General features: G+C 36.7%; 1 protein-coding gene across 1 annotated transcript in view; it reads left to right on the top strand.

Annotated features, from left to right (window-relative positions):
- Nucleotides 1-20,211, top strand: part of niban2a (niban apoptosis regulator 2a) — a 30,873-nt gene that overhangs the window by 8,330 nt on the left and 2,332 nt on the right. Inside the window, exons 4-13 of the mRNA XM_067375551.1 lie at nucleotides 24-129; nucleotides 582-749; nucleotides 6,542-6,657; nucleotides 12,689-12,793; nucleotides 13,382-13,544; nucleotides 15,808-15,995; nucleotides 16,083-16,238; nucleotides 17,030-17,143; nucleotides 17,310-17,417; nucleotides 20,040-20,151. Coding sequence (XP_067231652.1) covers nucleotides 24-129; nucleotides 582-749; nucleotides 6,542-6,657; nucleotides 12,689-12,793; nucleotides 13,382-13,544; nucleotides 15,808-15,995; nucleotides 16,083-16,238; nucleotides 17,030-17,143; nucleotides 17,310-17,417; nucleotides 20,040-20,151 — 1,336 coding nt within the window. The remainder of the gene's footprint in view (nucleotides 1-23; nucleotides 130-581; nucleotides 750-6,541; nucleotides 6,658-12,688; nucleotides 12,794-13,381; nucleotides 13,545-15,807; nucleotides 15,996-16,082; nucleotides 16,239-17,029; nucleotides 17,144-17,309; nucleotides 17,418-20,039; nucleotides 20,152-20,211) is intronic.

The following is a 20,211-nucleotide window of genomic DNA, read 5'->3' as shown; positions in this document are numbered from 1 at the left end:
TGAACTGTCTGTTCCCTCCACAGGCACATGATCGAGGTCTACACTCCAAAGGGGTCATTAACTGTGCCGGTTACAGAGCCCTAACCTCTATGGAGGAATACCTGGGGCTTCTCAACAATAGCCTGAGTGGTGAGAAATTAAATATGATAAATAAATAAAATGATACAAAAAAAGTAGCATGTTTAGAAAGTCCTATCGGAATCCTAAAAGTTTCTAATGGGAATATAGTGCAACATTATATTAATGAAGTCCAACTTAAAACATAAAAAAAATTGTATTTATTATTATTATTATTATTACAAAATGATTTATTTATAAGAAAGTTTAGTAACACATAATTTAAAGTCTTTATGTATAATGCATATAAAGGTATTAATAATGTATGTTACAGTGATCTATATCATTTCAGAAATAATTGTAACCAAAGTTAAAATGCTTTAAAATAGTTGCAGATTCCTTGTTACATCTGAAATTGATTGTTTGTCGTGTTTTCATCTAAAGTAGTAACAATAAATGGATAGTCTAATCAGTGTAATTTGAAATCATTTGTGTTCATCTTCTTGTATTGTCTGTTGTTTTAGATGCAAAGGCCAAAGTGGCTAGTGCCCCATTTCTGAAGTGCCCCACACAATTTCCCATCATCCTGTGGCATCCATATGCCCGTCATCACTACTTCTGTGTGATGACAGAGAAAGAACAGACAAAGTGGCATGCCGTCTTCCAGGACTGTGTGAGACACACCAACAATGGTGAGTCACAGTCACAAACAGTGACCAAACAAAGTCGTACTGTTCTTAAATTTACACCATGTTTGTTTTGTTAGTGTATCTGCTTTGCTGAGTTTAAAAAGACCTATCTTGTCTACTTTATTCATCTACTGTATATCACATTCGTAGGAAATGGTGGTTCCCGTGTTAATGTTCCTTCCTTGTTTTGTGCTCACTAAAGAATCACAATGTCATGAGAATGTTGCTGTAGTTTGTCAGGGAAAAGTAAAGCTGCTGGAGAAGTAGATTTTGCCAGGTCAACTACTTTCCTGTGCCCCAAAATAACTTTAAAACCGATTAAAACAACATTTGCTGCGTAATCGGTTGTTTCTGATTTACTTCACAGTGAGAGATGAATCAACAGCAGTGAATCCCTGTCACTCAAGCATAGTCTAGAGAGAGTTTCTAGCTAAATGTTTTTAGAAATCCCTGCATGCTTTTGTAAAAATTCACAATATATTACCTTCAGCTCCACCCTCACAAATCACCTGTCTTCTGGCTCATTGTCATATTTCAAATCACACAACAGGGTGTGTGTCTATGTGTTTGTGAGGGGGGGGGAAAGGTTGTCACAGGTTGAAATGTTGAATGCCTTTGAAATTACTTTAAGGTGTGGAGGATGTTCCTTTTGTAATTTTAACTGATGTTAAATATCCCATGCAAGAACTGTGAACTTAATAGTCCTTATTATGTGTTTTTAATTCATCATTAATGCATTGATGTCTTCTAGGAATTCATAGAATAGCATAGAAATGGAATGCATAGAAATTCAGTTAGAAAATGGTTTAACCAAGTCAAATTAAATAGAAAGTATGACTTAGTTTTATAAACTAGCATTCATTTGAGGTTGGATTAAGATAATATTTTTATTCAGCAAGATGCATTAAATTGATGAAAAATGACAGTAAAGACTTTTGTAATGTTACAAAAGTTTTCTGTTTCAAATAAATGCTGTTCTTTTGAACTTTCTAGAAATCAAAGAATACTGAAAAAATGTATCGGCCTTTCCACAAAATAATATCATAATGAGAAGAAATGTTTCTTGCATACCAAATCAGCATATTAGAATGATTTCTGAAGGATCATGTGACACTGAAGACTGTAGTAAAACTCGGATCCAAATAAAATTCAGCTTCGCCATCACAGGAAAAAATGACAATTTAAAATATTTTAGAATATAAAACAGTTCTTTTAAAGCGGTAGTTCAGCCAAAAATGAAAATACTTTCATCATTTATTGGTTAATAGGTTGTTCAAAACCTGTATAAATTTCTTTGTTCTGCTGAACACAAATGAAGATATTTGGGAGAATGTTTGTAACCAAGCAGATCCTGCCCAAGATCTGCTTCGTTACAAATATGCCTCCAAATATCTTCCTTTGTGTTCAGCAGAACAAAGAAATTTATACAGGTTTCGAACAACTTGAGGGTGACACAATTTTCATTTTTGGGCGAACGATCCCTTTAAATTGTAACAATATTTCATAATATCACTGGCTGTTTTACTTTTTGATCAAATAAATGCAGAATTGGTGAGCAGAAGAGACTTCATTCAAAAACATTTTTAAAAATCTTACCGGCCCCAAAGTTTTGAATGGAATATTGGTTGGTGTGAACCAAAAAAGTTTAAATCGAAAATGTTAAGAGTGCCTAAAGAATGTCACACTGTAGATGTTGCAAAATTAATAAAAGGAGGAATTGTATTTATTGGCTGCTATCAGAATTGCACAACTTGCAGAACCGCATAGCTCCAACATGTTGCCAGTCGTTGACTGCTAACTGAACATCTTCTGACCAAATGTCAACACCTTCCCATAATGCCCTAAGGTAGATCAGAGCCACTCTCAGTTGGGCTTGTCAAGACATGACAGCAAATTACTAGCTTTGTGGATCATAAATGATAATGACATAAGGTTTCAAAACCAGATACCATACAATTTACACAGATATATAACATCAAATACCCCTTGGTATCTCCCTGAGATGTGTTGAGAGACTGCTATGCTGAATGTGATTTAGAGGTGTGTCGTATAAACCGTAAAGCTATGTTGCTCATGGCCTGACCTGAAGAGGCATATAAGAATCAAATGTTTTTTGCATTCCTTCTCACTTGTCTGACTGAGGAGAGCAGGGAGGTCTGGGTTTCCTCAAAGTGGACAGAGAATGATCTTGTTAACTTGAGTTTTGAAATAATTCATTAGCCAGGGGCTGCATGCAGTGACCTTCCTGCTGCATTACCTGTAGAAATAATGCAAACCATTTTACTTCTATATTGTAACATGTTTCATGTTTGTAACATGAACAGGAGGAAGAAAATGTTGGGTGGGGCTTGATTTTATCCATTATGAATTGATTCTGAAAAGTGTTTTTTTTTTTCATTTTGAAGATTAAAAGGCAAGTTTTACCATGAGCATCTTGGTTTAAAATGTTAATGCTTCTTTTTGATGTATTTAAATTTAAACTGTACTATTGACAAGGAGATGGATGGATGGATGGATGGATGGCTGGATGGCTGGATGGATGGATGGATGGATGGATGGATGGAGTGCACTTTAATCATGCACAATAAGATGAGGAATGTGCATTAATTAGAGTAAATGTTGACTCATCTTCAAGAGGAAGTGTTGTTCCTCAGCCTGTTTCGCATATTGATTTAAAATTAACATGTAACTAGGGACTTCATCCCAGATCAATATGTACGGCAAACATGAAAGCTCTCTAGCTTGCCTCGATGCTTTTTAAAATCTGACTCAGTTACAGGCCAAAACAGACAGTCATGAGTGCTAGAAGTTACATGGTGAACATAATTTACATTTGAGGCAGCAGGGAAGGGCTCTGCAAAATCCCTGAGACTTGCATGAAGCCGAGCACAAAGATGACTTAATGTTGTTGCTCTACAAACGTGAGAATGCAGCTCTGTGTTTTGGCTGGGGGGGGGTTACCAAAGGGTAGAGATCAACCACATGCAAAGCTGTGGTATTACAGCAGGTGCTCAAAGTGCTTGGGTTTTATTGCAGCAATGGATAAAATCCAGGTGAATTATACACCATCAAAGGCACAAAGGCCTTTCATAGAGCCAAGATAAAGCAAACCACAGATACTTTTTTTTTTTTTTTTTTTTTTTTTAGCTATCTGAATTTGAACTAAAGCTGTTTAAGTTGATCTGTCTAGCCTTCTGGAATGGGACAAAAATAATGAAATACTTAAAACTTAGATGATTCAATGCCAGTTTTGCATTCTGAACATTTTTGTTTATCTAGTAATTGTATTCTAGTCATTGTTCTGAAAGTCTGTGATGGTGGTTAGTCACTTGTTTTGTTTTAGTCATACCTGTCTCATTGGCAACTGGAACAGTTGGTAGTCAATCATATCATCACACCCATTATGACATCATAGTAAGGAGACCCATGGCAGAAAGGAAACAAACAGGTTTTAAAATTGAAGTAGAGTAGAATGCGAGTTTCATATATGGAGTTGTTGACAGTTGCAATACACAGTCAAACAGAACACTTTGAATTCAGCTGAACTTTAATAACAGCCTTGTGCACTAAGTAATAGGCATCTTTTGACCATCTGTTTAGTTAACACCCACATGTGTATCTGAAGAGCTTGACTTAGATATGATGCTAGTATAATGCTTCCCATGTAGGTTAAGCTATTTCTGGCATTTCTGCTCTAATTATGACAAAGCTGTTTATTTTCAGACTGTGAAGAAGTGCATATTGATTTTATATTTTTCATTCAATTAAAATAAAACCTCACCCATCCATGTTGAGAAATATTTCTCCCTTATTTCTATCTATAACCTCACTGTTACTGCCCCCCCCTCCCCCGCTGTTTCAAAAGGTCTTTTTTTTCCCCCATGGTGTAAGTTTTACATTCTGAAAGTAGTTACAGTTTTCATAGTACATTTGATAATCAATAATTTTCATGGTACATTTTGTATGGCCCCTTTAAAAACCAAAAATGAAAAACATAAAAATGTGAATATTAATAATATAAAAGTAGTCAATATGTACTTGTAAAATTCAGTCCATGGTGGGATTATTTATTTTTGGACCTTTATGTTTGCTTACTCTGGAAATATCTTTCTTAAAGATTTTGAAAGAAATGTCATTTAAAAGCTTAAATGTTTGATTCATTATTGATTCAGAGATGACACATTGCTTTTGAAACTCGTTTAGTTCTTGTGCTTTTGGCCCAAATGAAAAAATGCTCCAGTGAACAAAACAGTAATGGTAAGCATGCACACATGCGGTGGCAGAGAAACCCTGGGAACCAGCCATCCCAGGAGTCTCGGCTAACCACCGTGCAGCCCCATGCCAGAGGAAGCCCACGCTAAACTCTACCATATGTACTATTTTTGCTCAAGACTCTCGCATTGAGTTTCTCAGGGCTGCCAGCTTGCCAGAGAAAACGAGTGCAGCTTTTTTTCCACCCGACACTAAATGCACACAATCAGCCACATTCATGTTAACTTTTGATGTAAGGTGTCTCTAGTTAGGACTGTTGGTGATATTATCAGTGAAGGTGTTTGGGGATGAGGGGGCTTGATACGAATTTTGGGGTTATTGTGTTTTATCAAGCACAGAACTCTAGGGACTTTCTCCGAGCAGACTGCTGACAAATGCATCTAGTGTTTTCACATGGGGCCCATGCCAAGAAAAGCTAGTTATTCTCTACTTTCCTCCATTTCTCTCTCTCCCTCTCCCTCTCTTTCTGAGTCTTGGAAAATGGACGCAGAGTGGATTTCCTGTTCCTGACAGACTGTTACACAGTCCATCTCTCCATCTCTCACTGCTGACTTCCTGTCTTTGTGTCGGCCAATCTGAAACTCACTGCAGTATGCAGACACACACACACACACACACACACACACACTCCCCATCATCAGCTCTTGTCTTGTGAGTGTTTGTGCAGCTTGCCATTGCTCAAGTCCATCTGTGTTTGTCTTTCCTTGTGTAACTTTATGGATCACACTCACTTCCTGCTGGCTATAGGAAAGCAACTCTAAAAGGTTATCAATGTCCCAAAAGACTCAAATGTCCCCAAATAACAGCTGTTCAGATTGACTTTTAGTATCAGCAAGAGTGTGATTGGTGCTGTTTGATTGTCATCTATGTGACGAATTGGGTTCCTTTCAGCAGCTCTGATGCAGAGTGTTTTACGTAAACGGTCCCACATAAGAGCACATTATCCATATTCACTACAGAACAATGTAATTATATCATCATTTAAGTGTTTTTTCTTAGCCTTTTCACATTAGGTCTTGTGGATTCTCTGCTTGAGTAGTGCTAGCTGTAGTTTCCACAGACTCTTATTGAAAGTCAAGGTATCCAAGTGAAGACAAGGTCTTTTAGTGCAGGTCGTTTCTTGAGCACAACTTATTCTTGAAAAGGTAATTTTTTATTTTTTATTTTTTTTATTTTGCTGTACCTGCTTAACATGGTTTTAGGAGTGATTTATTTCTCCTTTTATAGTCCAATTTGGTCTACCAGTCGTCACCATCTTGCACCAGCAAAGAACTTCAAATGCTGGTTATCATTGTCCAGATTTCTCCTTGGTTGTCTTGAGTTCAAAACCGCTTGTTGCCAATCAATCTAATCTGTCTAAATCAATATTGTTAGTGAAAATTTTGTATGGTTTTACAAACTTTTATGATTCATCCAAAAGTATGTGGACACCCTTGTTGAATATTTAATTTCATTAAACCCTGTGAATTTAACAGGGAGTTGCTAATGTAACGTCTTGTTTCTTGATCTCTCTCTCTCTCTAGGACTGTCAGAAGAGTGCAAGGTGTCGACACCGGCTTTCACGGATGCCCTACGACTCTATAGGCAGTCCAAGGGTCACTACGGCACCTGGGACTTGATGTGTGGAGACCAAGCACAGGTTAGTGAAGGTCATTCATGTTTGGAACATCTGACAGCTGTCATAATTAAACATCCTTCATACAAAAAAGGATGCTTTGCATATAAAATGCATCGTTGCAGTGATGGAATTGACTTTAAGTTACTGTCTAATGGGCCGCAGATACACTCTTTGACTCATAGGAATAAGAATGGAGGAGAAATCAGAGTCTCCCTGAAAAAGAATTCGAGAGAGAGGAGGAAATAACAGATCACACAGTGTTTATCCCTGTGCACTTCTGTTTTCCTTGGATCATTTGGATTGAGTTTCTTCTGCATGTCCTCAATCGAGGCGTTATGTGCCTGAGACAGGTGGGAGGGCACCCAAACTCTGAAAGTGAGAATATTCATTTCACTGAGAACTTTGGCAATGGGGAATTTGTGAGAAGCTAGGTCAAAAATCAGGACTGCATTTCCCAAAAATGGTCTCTACAATCAACTTGGGCTTAAGATGCTTTTGGGAAACGCAGACTAGGCCTACCAGCCTAAGGTGGTCAAGTTGTTTTTCAAAGTCGTCTTCCAGCCCGAGCCAGCCCGGACTACCAGATTAAACTTGGATAAATAATCAGCTTAGACCTGTTAGAAACTACTTAAAACCAACTTCCGTCAGGTGTTGGTCTAAGCTGGGCTTTTTTAAAAGGTAAATTAAATTTACAAGCACAGGTGGAAGTGTTAAATTTGGCTCTGTTGCTGACACTCTTAAACAGACCATATTCTTCAGTTTGTATCTCTTATTAGTAGGGGTGTGACGAGACGGGTATCTCATGAGACGAGACAAGATTTTTACACACTATTTTTAAGAAATCCTCAATGGCAAAATACATGACTAGAAAAATAAATATGCTGCAGGTGTATCTGAAATTTTTTTTAACTAATCATCTTGTAATGAATGTCATTTCAGTTCTACTTTCTGAGACTGAATTATCATATGAAGTAAAAGACAACAATACCAAGCACTGTAAAAGGTTTTGCCACTAACTCAACTGACTGACTTCTCTTCTGTATGATTTCAGTCTCTTCAGACCTTACTGTACATGATTTATGAGCTTCTACAACTTTAGACCTCCTAACTGAACTCCTTTCCACAAACTTATCATAGAAATAAAAACGGTATAAATAAAAATGGTAACACTTTACAATAAGGTCTCATTTATTAAAATTAATATATTAAACAACATCAACTAACAATGAGCAGTATATTTGCTACAGTATTTATTAATCTTTGTTAGTTAATAAAAATAGTCATTGATTGTTAGTTCATGATAGTTCACAGTGCATTAACTAATGTTAACAAATGAAACCTTACTGTTTGTGCTTAATAAGATTAAGAGAAAATTATTAATTTTTTATGGTAACACTTTACAATAAGTGCAACCAAATTTTTCTTTGATACAGAGCTAAGAGATGGTTACAACTACACTGTCCAGCCTAAAATAGCTTTCATATTGAGAAATTTGCATTCATCAGGGAGCCGCTTTCAAAATTCGGGTACTGAAATCGCGTTTGAATGCGCGCTCACGTTTACTTTCACGATCGCGCGTAACTCTGTAAATATAGAGCGGCGGCGTCCGTTATCCAACTGAATTAAATGTTTTTTTTTATTTAAATACAAAGCAAACGACAGTAGAGGCGTAATGTAAACGAAGCGGTGGCATATTCTTTCCTAATCATCCTAACACTCTACTTTTCGCCTCGACGAGAAATCTCGTCACTTATTAGTCTCACGAGATCTCGTGCCATGAGATCTCGTCACACCCCTATTTATTAGGGGTTCAAGCGCAAAGCACTGAAACAGAGAAACCAAACTGGAACTAAGACTTGAAACTTTGAGGGCTGATAGTACTCACACCGTCTACAACATCACCAAGGCTTGCCCCGATCGGCCTGACTGTAGCGGCTGATCGGTCAAAAGTACGAAATCGCTCCTAACTCCTAAACCTTAGTTTTTTGGAAAAACCTACTTTTGCAAATTAGTCCTAGGTTTTTAGCCCGATTGGAATCAAACCAGTGCAGCAAGATTTTCTGGAGTCTGATTGTCAGTAATTATCAAAAAAAGTTTAAATTTCAATTCAGGCTCCCTAAAGGCAGGAACACACCAAGCCGAAGGCCGGCCCTCGGGCAGTTTTTGTTAATTGACTAAGTTTTCTCAGTGTGTTCCGCACCATAGGCTGAAGTTGGTCTTCGTCTGCTTTTTTTCAGCTGATTCGAAATGTTGAATCAGCGTCGGAGCTCGTCGGTCCATTGGGCCGTCTGATCATTCTGATTGGCTGTTCAGCTACTGCCACCTGCTGGTTCGGAAAGGCATTTAATCTTACGAAGGCGCAGATTGGACGTGCTACTACTCGAGTGTCGAGTGTCGGTTTGGTGTGTCAGGGCAGCTTTGGACACAGACGCTGCTGACGTGAGACAACCCTGAAGTTGTGAAGGCTTGATGTGTTCCTGCCTTAAGGGCTGCCAAAACAATCAAAATGGCTATAACTTGTGAACATGTAAAAAAGCACGTGGTGACTGGCCATTTGGTGGTGCTATAACAGAAAAAAAAACATGAAAATGGCTATAACTACTTCACTGTTGACTTGAAAATTGGCATGTATTGTCTTTGTCCGAGGTGCCATGACCGTCTGAGGACATTGAAAAACATGTCTGGAATCGGCCAGTTAAGTTTGAGCTGCTATAAGACAAGATTAATGGAGGCCGATCGGAACAAAACTTGCAGGGCCTGTTTGATTCACGGCCCTAGAGGCCTGTGAGAAATTCAAAAGAAATCAGCCACCGGGGGCGCCTTTGCATTTTTCACGTGCATAAAGGATTGTGTATCGCACGATTTTTCGCACATGCCCACGACATTCATACCACATGGTATAACTCCTCATTCTGATCAACTGTCCACCGAATTGTTCTTTAATATTAAAGATTATTTCAAAAACGTACTTTGGTGAACTACTACTGGGTTTTTCCCTTATTTTTTATGTTTGTCATGATTTGCCATTTGCCATTCTGTATGACCCTTAGAAACTCTGTGACCCTTAAGCTGATGTTGTACTGTTCCTTAAAGACATCTATATGAAAATTATCCAAATTTGAGTGGCTAGCCTCCATGTACTTAATACTACCATTAATGCTGAATGTCGCTGATCATTTAATGTGCTAATATTTGTGACATCATAACAAATCTTTCTGAATGACCCATTTCTCAGTCCTAAACTCATTTAAATACATAAACACACCAAAATACAGTGTTTTCCATCTTTCTGTCTGACCTGAAGCCCATTTCTAAAAGACTTGCTATTTTTAAGCTTTATCTTGATAAGTCAGACTGATCACTCTGTATTTAAGATCTCTACTGTTCTGGAGCAGCACAAACCCTCAATAACGTCGAAACCACAGAGCAGAGAGACAGCTGAGAATGTGTCATTAGAGGGGTGAGTTATGGTCAGGTCTGTGTGGTTTATCCTGCTGTCTCATTTTAGTCATAATGTGCTGGAAATAACATTTTAGTTTCTAATAGATTTAGGAATGTCTGTCTAGCTCGCTTTCTCACGTATGCACACAGATTTGAATAAAATGCAAACGTTAAAATGATTGGGTGCTGGTTGCCCTTGCACACACTGACACACACACACACGGGGACCTATAATGGAAAGTTCTTTTTATCTCTTTTTGTATTTTCAATCCAGCAAGAACATAAAAAATAACAGTAATTGACATTAAGTGACATTAAACCTTATTTTTTTTCCCTTTAAATTCTTCTGTTCACTTCATAAAATTACATAATTTACATAATTAGGATAAGTATCAAAATATTTTAGTGTTAAAGAATTAGTTCACTTTCAAATAAAATTTTCCTGATAATTTACTCACCCCCATGTCATCCAAGTTGTCCATGTTCTTCTTTCTTCAGTCGAAAAGAAATTAAGGTTTTTGATAAACATTCCAGGATTATTCTCCTTATAGTGGAATTCAATAGCCTCCAAACGGTTGAAGGTCAAAATTACAGTTTCAGTGGAGCTTCAAAGGGCTTTAAACGATACCAGACGAGGAGTAAGGGTCTTATCTAGCAAAACGATTGGCTATTTAAAAAAAAAAAATGTAAATGTATATGCTTTATATAAACAAATGTTCGCCTTCCAAGTGGTTCTGCCAAAACCGCACTTTCGTATTCTTCAAAAAGCTTACGCTGTATGTCCTACGCCTTCCCTATTCTACTTACGGAAAAAATGGAACTGGCGCTGCATTCGTTCCGTAAATTGGAGTAAATTATTTTATTTGAAAGTGAACTAATCCTTTAAGTAGGAAATCTATTTTGAATGTTCTCATATGCAAATTTTCCTCAGTTTTCATGGAATATTCTTAAAATTAAAAGCATTTCTCCACTGTACGTGATGTTTGTTGTCATTTTATCCACATAGTGATCTTGATTTAAGAAGTGTTATTTTTGTGCAATGACTGTCACAAAACATACTTTTAATCAAATATCATACAATACTGCATATGTTATGTACTTCAAAAGCATACTGAACTGAAACTGAATTTTAATTTATTAAATGCCACTGAATATCTTCTCCTACTATAGCTTTGAAATCCTGCTCACTGAAGTCTAGTCTGTCACAAGACATGCAAGAATCAATGAGATTTGACATCACTTATTTTGTTTGTCTATTTCAACAGAGATGACACAAAATCAGCATCAGAAGTGTTAGGTTTTGTAGCTTATGTTGTATTAAACAAGGAATATCCATTTAAAAGCAGACATAAACCTTCCTAAGAAATTGTTTGTTTTGGACTTTAAATGCTATGTTTTGCTCCCTGCCAGAACACACAAAAAGCTCATTCATAAGAAACATTTCCTGGGTGTGTATAAAGCCAATTAATGCCTCTGTTCTTACACTTTAACCAGGGAAAAGTACTACAAGTTGCAAATAAAGAAGGTATTGACATTTTGTGTGTGCGAGAGAGATATGGTCATTCCTCCTCATCCAGGGCGTCACGGTTGGCCTGGACGTGACACCATGCTGGAAACGGTTGTGTGGGCTGTTATTACTGCTGGGTGTGGGCCGTCTGTTTTTTGTTTTTCTGCGAGGGGTCTGCATGGTGTTACTGCCCACCTGGCCCCCGCCTTACCATGGAAACCGGGCGAGTTGAGGGGGTGAAAGCCATTCTGTATGATTTACCATCGGATAAACTTGTCATATAAGCTCATGGATTTAAAATTCTTTAAATTAACTTAGTTATTGATACTGCTTTGTTCAGCCAAGCCTAAAGCATTAAATGCAACAATATAACTGCCTAATTTAAGTTCAATTACTCGCATATATGCGAGGAATTAGTGTGACCTAGAGGTGCTTAATTTTATGTGCATGGTGTGCATGGTTTACAGCTGACCGGCTAATAAATGTCGCTCATTTGCCCCAAATCATCACTGACAGGTCATAAAGAAGACTCTTTCACTGACCTCTTGACCTCTCTCTCTGACTCTCTCCAACAAACACATTGTTTGATATCAGGCAACATTAAGGTGTGAGCTAATCCTAATATTTAGACTGTAAACGTGTCATGTTTGTGGTGTGTTATTTATGATAAAACAATTGTCCCATCCCTAAAAACACACATAAAAAGAGTAGACTTATTCACACAGATACATGTTTCCCTACATCAGAGATTGTTTTTGCTCTGTCTGTCATTGAATGCACTGCGGTAAGCATGAACAAAGCAGCCATCTGTGATGGGCGTCTATTTTGTGGATATGAACGATAAAGCATTCTGCTTTAGAAATTATTCATTTGACATTGTATATTCTGCCTGCCGTCTATGATGGCATGGTTACCGAAGATATGCATGCAAAACCACAAAGCTGTTAGCATAAAGTTAATGATGCCCTTGTAGCTGTTTGATTGGTTTAAGCAATATTCAAATTTTGTCATGCCATCATTATGTAAACAATAGTTTCAGTTGCTGTGGAAACACTAGTTTTCAAAGGCTTTTTCTCATTCACATCTGTGTCTTTGTGTGTCTAGATTCTTGCTAACCTGGTGATGGAGACTTTGCACCCTGAACTGAGGAATCTGATCGTACCTCGGCTGAAAGGAAAACTACAACAGAGACAGAAGGACTGGATGCTGGTCTGTTCTCATATGTAAATTGTGAAGCTGTAAAAAAAGATCTTATAATCATTTACACAAATATATGCAAAGCATTCTCATAATTGTGCCATACATTCCTGGCAATAGATTATAAAACTATTACTTTATAATAGATATAAAAACATTAGATTCCACATTTTCAGGCTTTAGAGAAGTATACTGAATAGTATCACAATTGGAACAAAAATTTTTAGTGTTAGTGTTCACACTGAGGTTCCACAGTAAGTATATTACAAAAAGTCCCAAAAAAAAGCTGTTCATATTTTTTTATATAATATAATATAATATAATATAACATAACATAATATAATATAATATAACATAATATAATATAATATAATATAACATAATATAATATAATATAATAAATATAATAATTATATATATATATGCCATTAAATGTAAGGCATAAAAATAAGTGCACTTGCCTGAGACTTTCCCACTGACCCACTTTCCCAAATTAATAACTTTTGTCGCTTAAGAAAATTTAATGAATGAATGATGTACGTGTATATCTGTTGCAGTTTCAATGAGGTTTGTTTATCATCAATTTGTTTACTCTTTCAGATTTCAGATGCAATATACAGACAGGTGTTGTCACAAACACGAACTCAACACAAAGCTCTGGTTCAGATATGTGAGGTGGAGCGCCCCCGTCTGGACGCTGCTTTACGTACAGATATGGACCAAATCATCACGTCCAAAGAGCACGTTTCCGGAAAGATCCGCGGTAAGAGCAGAACCAAGCAGCCTATGTAGATCACTCTCAGTATCACTAGTGTTCCCCTTAGGCCACACACTTCTGATGTCGCACACACGCACGCACACACACAAAAAAAGCAAGAGCAAAAATTAAAGGGAACCTAGTGCCTGATGCATGACAATTAACATCTTAAAGAGGACCTGTTATGCTTTGTTACAACTTTCTTTAGTGTGTAATATAGGGAGTTATTCTCTCTGTTTCACTAAGCTCTGTTTCTGAACTCCCTGAAACTGTTTGATTGTAGTCTTGAGTTTTTTTCCAGGAATGTACAAGTCACAAAATCCCACATTTAAATAATTCCCGTCCAAGATATAAGCAAAAAAGATGGCGAGGCCTGGTTGTGTTGAAACTCGCGGTTATGGTAAGGGGCTCAATATTTTCTGCTTGAAGCTGCTGACCAATCACAACACTGGTCTAGCTGACCAGCGGTGCGTTTCCCAAAAGCATCATTAGCCAACTAACAACGCAAGTTCTGTTGTTGCTTACATAGTTCAGCGATTTGGTGTTTCCCGAAACCATCGTTCAAACAAACAATCGCAAACTGCATTGCAAATTTGTGTGGTTGGAACGACAGCTCTCGACCTGTGGTTAGAAGCATAGTTTCTTGTTTTTATGACATGTGGACTTAATGTAAACTTGCTTATTTTGCTCAAGATAACAATTTATTAAGTACAATGTATATCATTTATTTCGAATATATACAAATGTCATTTATATATTTTAGTTTGTCAAGAGATTTAAAGCACCGTTTTTTAAGAGTGCGCATGATTTAATCTGGAAATAAAGCAAAATAACTGAGGAAAATGAGAATTAGACCTCTAATGTCGTGTCCATAATTTAGAGCAGAAATTCTAGCATTAATTCGATCTCAAACGGATTCATTTAAAGAAGTTATTACTCCCACCTGTATGACGTCATTCACCAACGTGGTTGAATGTCAGGTTTGCGACAATACGGTTTCGGGAAACAGTCGTGTCTAGCTAGATGATTTGTTCAACAATGCATCGTACTATGGTAGTTCAGCAGCGAGTTACATCGTTGCGAATGAACAGTGCTCTCATTTAGCTGTGGTGTCCTTGAGCAAGGCTCCTAACCTCCAATCCCTCCCAGAGCGCCACAGCAAAAATGGCTGTCCACTGCTGAGAGTGTGTTTTCACAGTGTGTGTGTGTGTGCGTGTTCAATACTCACTGCTGTGTGTGTGCACTTGGATGGGTGAAATGTACAAATTCCGATAACTTGGCTACGCAAATACTTGGTATGCAAGATGTTTGGGTTGCCTCAGTCTAGCCCATGCCCAATGCCCTATGCTGCAATAATGTAAAATATGTGCAAAATAATGTCTTTTGAACATTCAAGCTTGAAAACCTATTCTAGTAGACCCCAAAAACAAAATCAAGACCTTGTAAAATGGCATAATATGGCCTCTTTGAGATTCTACAAATGTATTTTTGTTGTGTTTTGATGATTTCAGTATTGCACAATCTCAACACAACTTTTGAATCTGCATTTATTTTAATTTAATACAGCGATTATTTCACAATTTATTTTAACTTACCCTTTTCTTAGCTGCACTTTTTCAGTCTCAAATTCTTCCATATAATCCCTCTTTCTTTGGAATTCAGTCTCACAACTTCAACCTAAAAATCCCTGTCCGTCCTGCCATAATGTAGGTTTGGCAAGAGTACTACATTTTTCTTGTCATTTGTGGTTGGGACGGTGTTCCACAGAAAACACCGGCAGTGCATTTCAAATAACATAAGCAGAATGATCTTGACAGCATGTTTGAGTTTCACTTAATCTGTATGATCTGTAATCTATAAATTTACTTTTGAGTCCATTTGTGTTTTTGTAATGCCACCATTATTCTTACTGAATAATAGAGGCTGTTTTGACATGCAGGACAGGTGTTTTCCCACAGTCACCTGTGATAATTGAGCTTTTTCTAAAGCGTTCTTTGTTTTGGCACATCATTTGAGAACATAATTATGCATAGTCTCTTGTAGATCAGCATGTCTCTCATTAAACAAACACTTGAATTTCACATGCGAACCAAATATCTCGCATGCAAATTTAAAGCTACAGTTCTTATTGAATCACATGTGATTAAAACAAAAACACACATTTAACAGACACACACATTAAATTTGTTTCATGTAGTTTTTTTTTTCCTCACAAGGAAAGTTCTAAGGTGCTAATGTCTGTCCATTTATTTTCTTTTTTTCTTTTAAGCATTGGTGTCACCCTGTGTTGAACAGCTAGTGAGAAGCAAGGTTCAGCCCTACATCCACTCCATCCTGGAGGCCCTCATGGAGCCCACAAGCAGAGGGTTCTCTGAAGTGAGGGACATCCTGTTCCGTGAGCTGGTGGAGGTCAGCAAGAACTCGATGAACGACAGCAGCAAGGAGAAACTGGGAGAGGTGAGACAGAACATTGATTAACAGTGTTAACATATGTGTTTTAAAGGATTAGTTAACCCAAAAACTTCTCTCCATGCTCATTCCTAGCATATGGACAAGATCTCCATGTTGGCCTTCCATCCGGTGAAGATGCAGAGTTGTTATGAGAAGATGGAGACGTTGAACCTGGAAGGCCTCCAGCAGAGATGTGATGTGTCCAGCCCTTCTGTGTTCATCCAGAGAGCTCAGATCCTCATGAGACAGGTCTCTTTCCTTATACTCAAATGGAATATTTAAAAATGACAAGAACAGCATGGGGCTATCTAAAACTTCTTGAAGTTTTGCAGTACTTGGGACTAGCACTTAAAATTGATTTGATATGAATCATTCTATAGCCTGCATTCATTTTTCTGGTGCCAAGCAACAAAATAAAACACAAGCTCAACATTGATTTAGTAAAGAGGCCAAGAGCATGAATCAATGAGAAAAATGGCTTAAGAATATTAAAGAGAAATTTAAGATGCAGTTTATTGTTGATGAGCACCACCAAGTGGTAATATCTGTTATTGCAGGTATATTGGCAATTGAGACTTTACTGACATACAAATGAAAGGATACGCTGTTTTCTGACTACTACTTAAAAATAGCATGTGAATGGATCACATTGTGCAATTATCATACCAAAGAACTATGTTTATCATATACCTATTTGATCTTATGGTAGTATGATCTTTTCATGTTCCATTTCAATCCATCAATCCCAGTCCATCCATCTCCATTCATACCATCCCAGTTCATCTATCCCAATCCATCCATCCCAGTCCATCCCTCTATCCAAATCCAATCTTGGTATATAGTATGCCATGGCCATCTGGGTATTATATGCATGCAGAAAATGTGTATACTTGGTACTTTTACTATTTCTCCAGTATGTAGCTTGTTATTCCAAACATAGTCACTGTCCCTGAGAATTATATAATTTTACAAATAAAGCATCAAAGTTGATCATAATCTGTCACCCCTCCTTCCTAAAATTCCTCTCTTGGTTGATGTAGCAAATGGACGACGCAGTGCACACATTTGAGCAGTTGGTCCATCAGAGTCTAGACGGCCACAGTAGGGAGGATCTCTGCAAGACAATCCAGCGCTGTCAGGACCGAGTACTCAAAGTAAGTGCATTCATTGGTTGGGTCTTTACTCTGCCCTGCAAAGCTGAAACTTGCTCAGCTTCTGGATTCTTTGCTGAATTAGACTTTTTTTTTTTTTAATTCTTTAATTCTAAATCATTTAATTCTTTTTAATAACATCTTAATTTTGTTTGTTCATGACCTGCAGAAATTTGACTATGACAGCAGCACAGTGAGGAAGAAGTTCTTCAGAGAGGCTTTGCTTCAAATCATCATACCATACATGCTGAAACAGCTTTCCCCATCCTGTTCGACGGTTGGTGGATTTGCCCTCTTTCTGTGCCAGTTGGGGGTGCCATTGTTCTGTTTTTGTTGTTTAGTGTTGGGACTAATAATAATAATTATTATAATTTTTTTTTTTTTGTAGTAGTAGTAGTAGTAGTAGTAGTAGTAGTAGTAGTAGTAGTAGTAGTAGTGTTTTTTTGTTGTTGTTTTGTTTTTGTTTTGTGTTGTTTTTTGGCCATTTAATTTATTATTAATTTACTGTTATTGACTGTTATAATGTATTCATTTATTATCTTGTTGTTAGTAGTAGTATGTGTAACCAGAATTTATGTAAGATAAATAAAATAGAAAATTAAAAGATAAAGATAATTTAAGATGCTTAATAATAATAATAATAATAATAATAATAATAGTTATTATTTGTAACAAGTTGTTGTTATCTTTTATTAATTTAATATTATCTTGTTGCTAATAGTGTTGCACGATATACCGGTACTAGAAAGGTATCGCGATACCCTGCTTTTAGAAACGGTACGGTTCTTCATTTTATTAGTACCGGTACTTTGAGTGCCAGCTGTATTTCCTAATGTGCGACAGCAGGGAGCAGTGTGTGTGCAGCGCGCTGCTTCTGAGGCACATTGAGTGCGTGTTTATTCCTGTCAACTGCGCAACGGCAGATGCACAAAGCAAAATATGGCATTATTTTGCTTACATTGCCGACAGTCAGGGCAAGCCCACGGACACCACAAAGCCCGTCTGCAAAATACGTTACAAAATAACGCAAGCGAAGGGAGCATCCAACTTGCCAAACATCCCGATTTGTACAGAGAATTTAAAGAGCGACAGGTTAGTGAATGTGATACCAGCGTTATGTTTATGCTCTCAAAAATTAAATGAGTGTTATTTATATTACTCATGCAAGCAGACATCCGCAAAGATGTGTATTATTGAGTCTAATAAGTGATATCTGGTTGCTAAAATAAAATTAATTTTAAAAAACATATGTGAAGGGACTATACAATTATATTAAACCAATTTATGCTTTAATAACATTGCTCTAATTATTTACAGTAATCAATATTCTCACTGTCAAAACACTTACATGCAGGGCTTGATGACAGCCACTCCCACTAGCCACTTTGGCGAGTTGAATATAATTTAAGTTTACAGCCAAATGGTCGTCGAAGATCGTCGTAGCACAAAATTACAATCCAATCACACAATTCGTTATTTACATGCAGTTAGTGAAGGAGGGATAGGCGGAATTGCGCTGAATGACACACAACAGAAGCGCTCTCTCTCTCTCTCTCTCGCTCTCTCTCTCTCTCTGTCTGTCGCGCGCGCGATCAGTTTTCCACGCGTCTGAATAGTCAAATACACGTGCACACAGATGTCTAAATGTCCATCATGTGGAGTATCTCGCGTGAATACAGTCGGTTATGGCTTAAGTGGACGTAAACAGGTGGGTAATAACTGGATATTTGTCAGTTACGTCCATGCATTCAGCAGCCCAATTAAATAGGCCTGTCCATCATTAATGTTAATCAAACAACAAAACCTGTTAAATATGTTAAATAAACTTAGTGTATCTGAAAAAAGATTATTTTTAATTTACTACTGTTTTTGTAATTTGCTTCTTTGTTCTTTTATATAGCATAACACAAATAACTTGTTCTCATACTAGCTCATGCTCATACATTGTCCACCTCTTGCCCACCTGTACATACCAGCTGATATAAAATGTAATCTTGATTTGGGTGGTCAGTCTGCATTTAAAAGTTTGAAAGTGTTTTAAATCTTCTAAATCAAGTAAAATGACTCAAAAGTAATTTAAGCATAAGAAAGTCAGCTTTAATCATATAAAATGTAATTTACCAACATCAAAATTGTGGCCAATAAAAATGCTAGCCACAGTTCTGTCATATGTTATTTATTTACTTTTCCTACTGTTTTAGGTTTTTGCCATAGTATCGTTTAAGTATCGGTATCGTGATACTGAAGTTGGGTATCGTATCGAAGTCAAAATTTTGGTATCGTGACAACACTAGTTGCTAATACTATTACTACTGCTAATAATAATAATAATAATAGCAATAGTTTTATTTATAACTAGGTTGTTATTATTATTATTATTATTACTACATAAAATGTTGATCTGTAGGTTTTATATGTAATAGCCTAATTTAAGATACATATGTATCCAGATAATTTATTGTTATTGTTATTATTATTGTTGTTATTATTATTATGATTATTATTGTTATTATTGTTATTGTTATTATTATTTGTAATCAGTTAATTTATTAATTATTTTTACTAAGATTTATTAATTTATTATCTTACTGCTAATACTACTACTGATACTAATAATAATATTAATAATAGTAGTAGTAGTAGTAGCAGTAGTATTATTTGTAACCAGATTATATTAATAATAATTATATTATTATTATTAATATTGTTGTTATTGTTGTTGTTGTATAAAATTAGTTTGTTGATTGCTGATCTGTAGGTTTTATAGATAATAGCCTAATCATTTAGAATCTATTTTAATTGATAAATATAAATATTTTACATAAAAGAGGGAGACATGTTTTGGTGTGCTACTTTAAAAAAAAAAAAAAATGTTTTGTTTTTTTTCTTTGACATCTAGGATCTGCCCAAGTTCCAGGAGCTCATCTTTGAGGACTTCTCTAGATTCATACTAGTAGAGAACATCTTTGAGGAAGTGGTCCTGCAGTCAGTCTCCAAGGACATCATGATGGGTGAGTGTCTGCAGCCCCTTCAGCCCTGACAGTATACACAATATAGCACAACCTCCATAC

This window comes from Chanodichthys erythropterus, chromosome 22, assembly GCF_024489055.1.
Source record: "Chanodichthys erythropterus isolate Z2021 chromosome 22, ASM2448905v1, whole genome shotgun sequence".
NCBI classification, from domain to species: domain Eukaryota; kingdom Metazoa; phylum Chordata; class Actinopteri; order Cypriniformes; family Xenocyprididae; genus Chanodichthys; species Chanodichthys erythropterus.
Note: the sequence above shows the minus strand (reverse complement) of the source record. Positions and strands in the feature narration are given on the sequence as shown.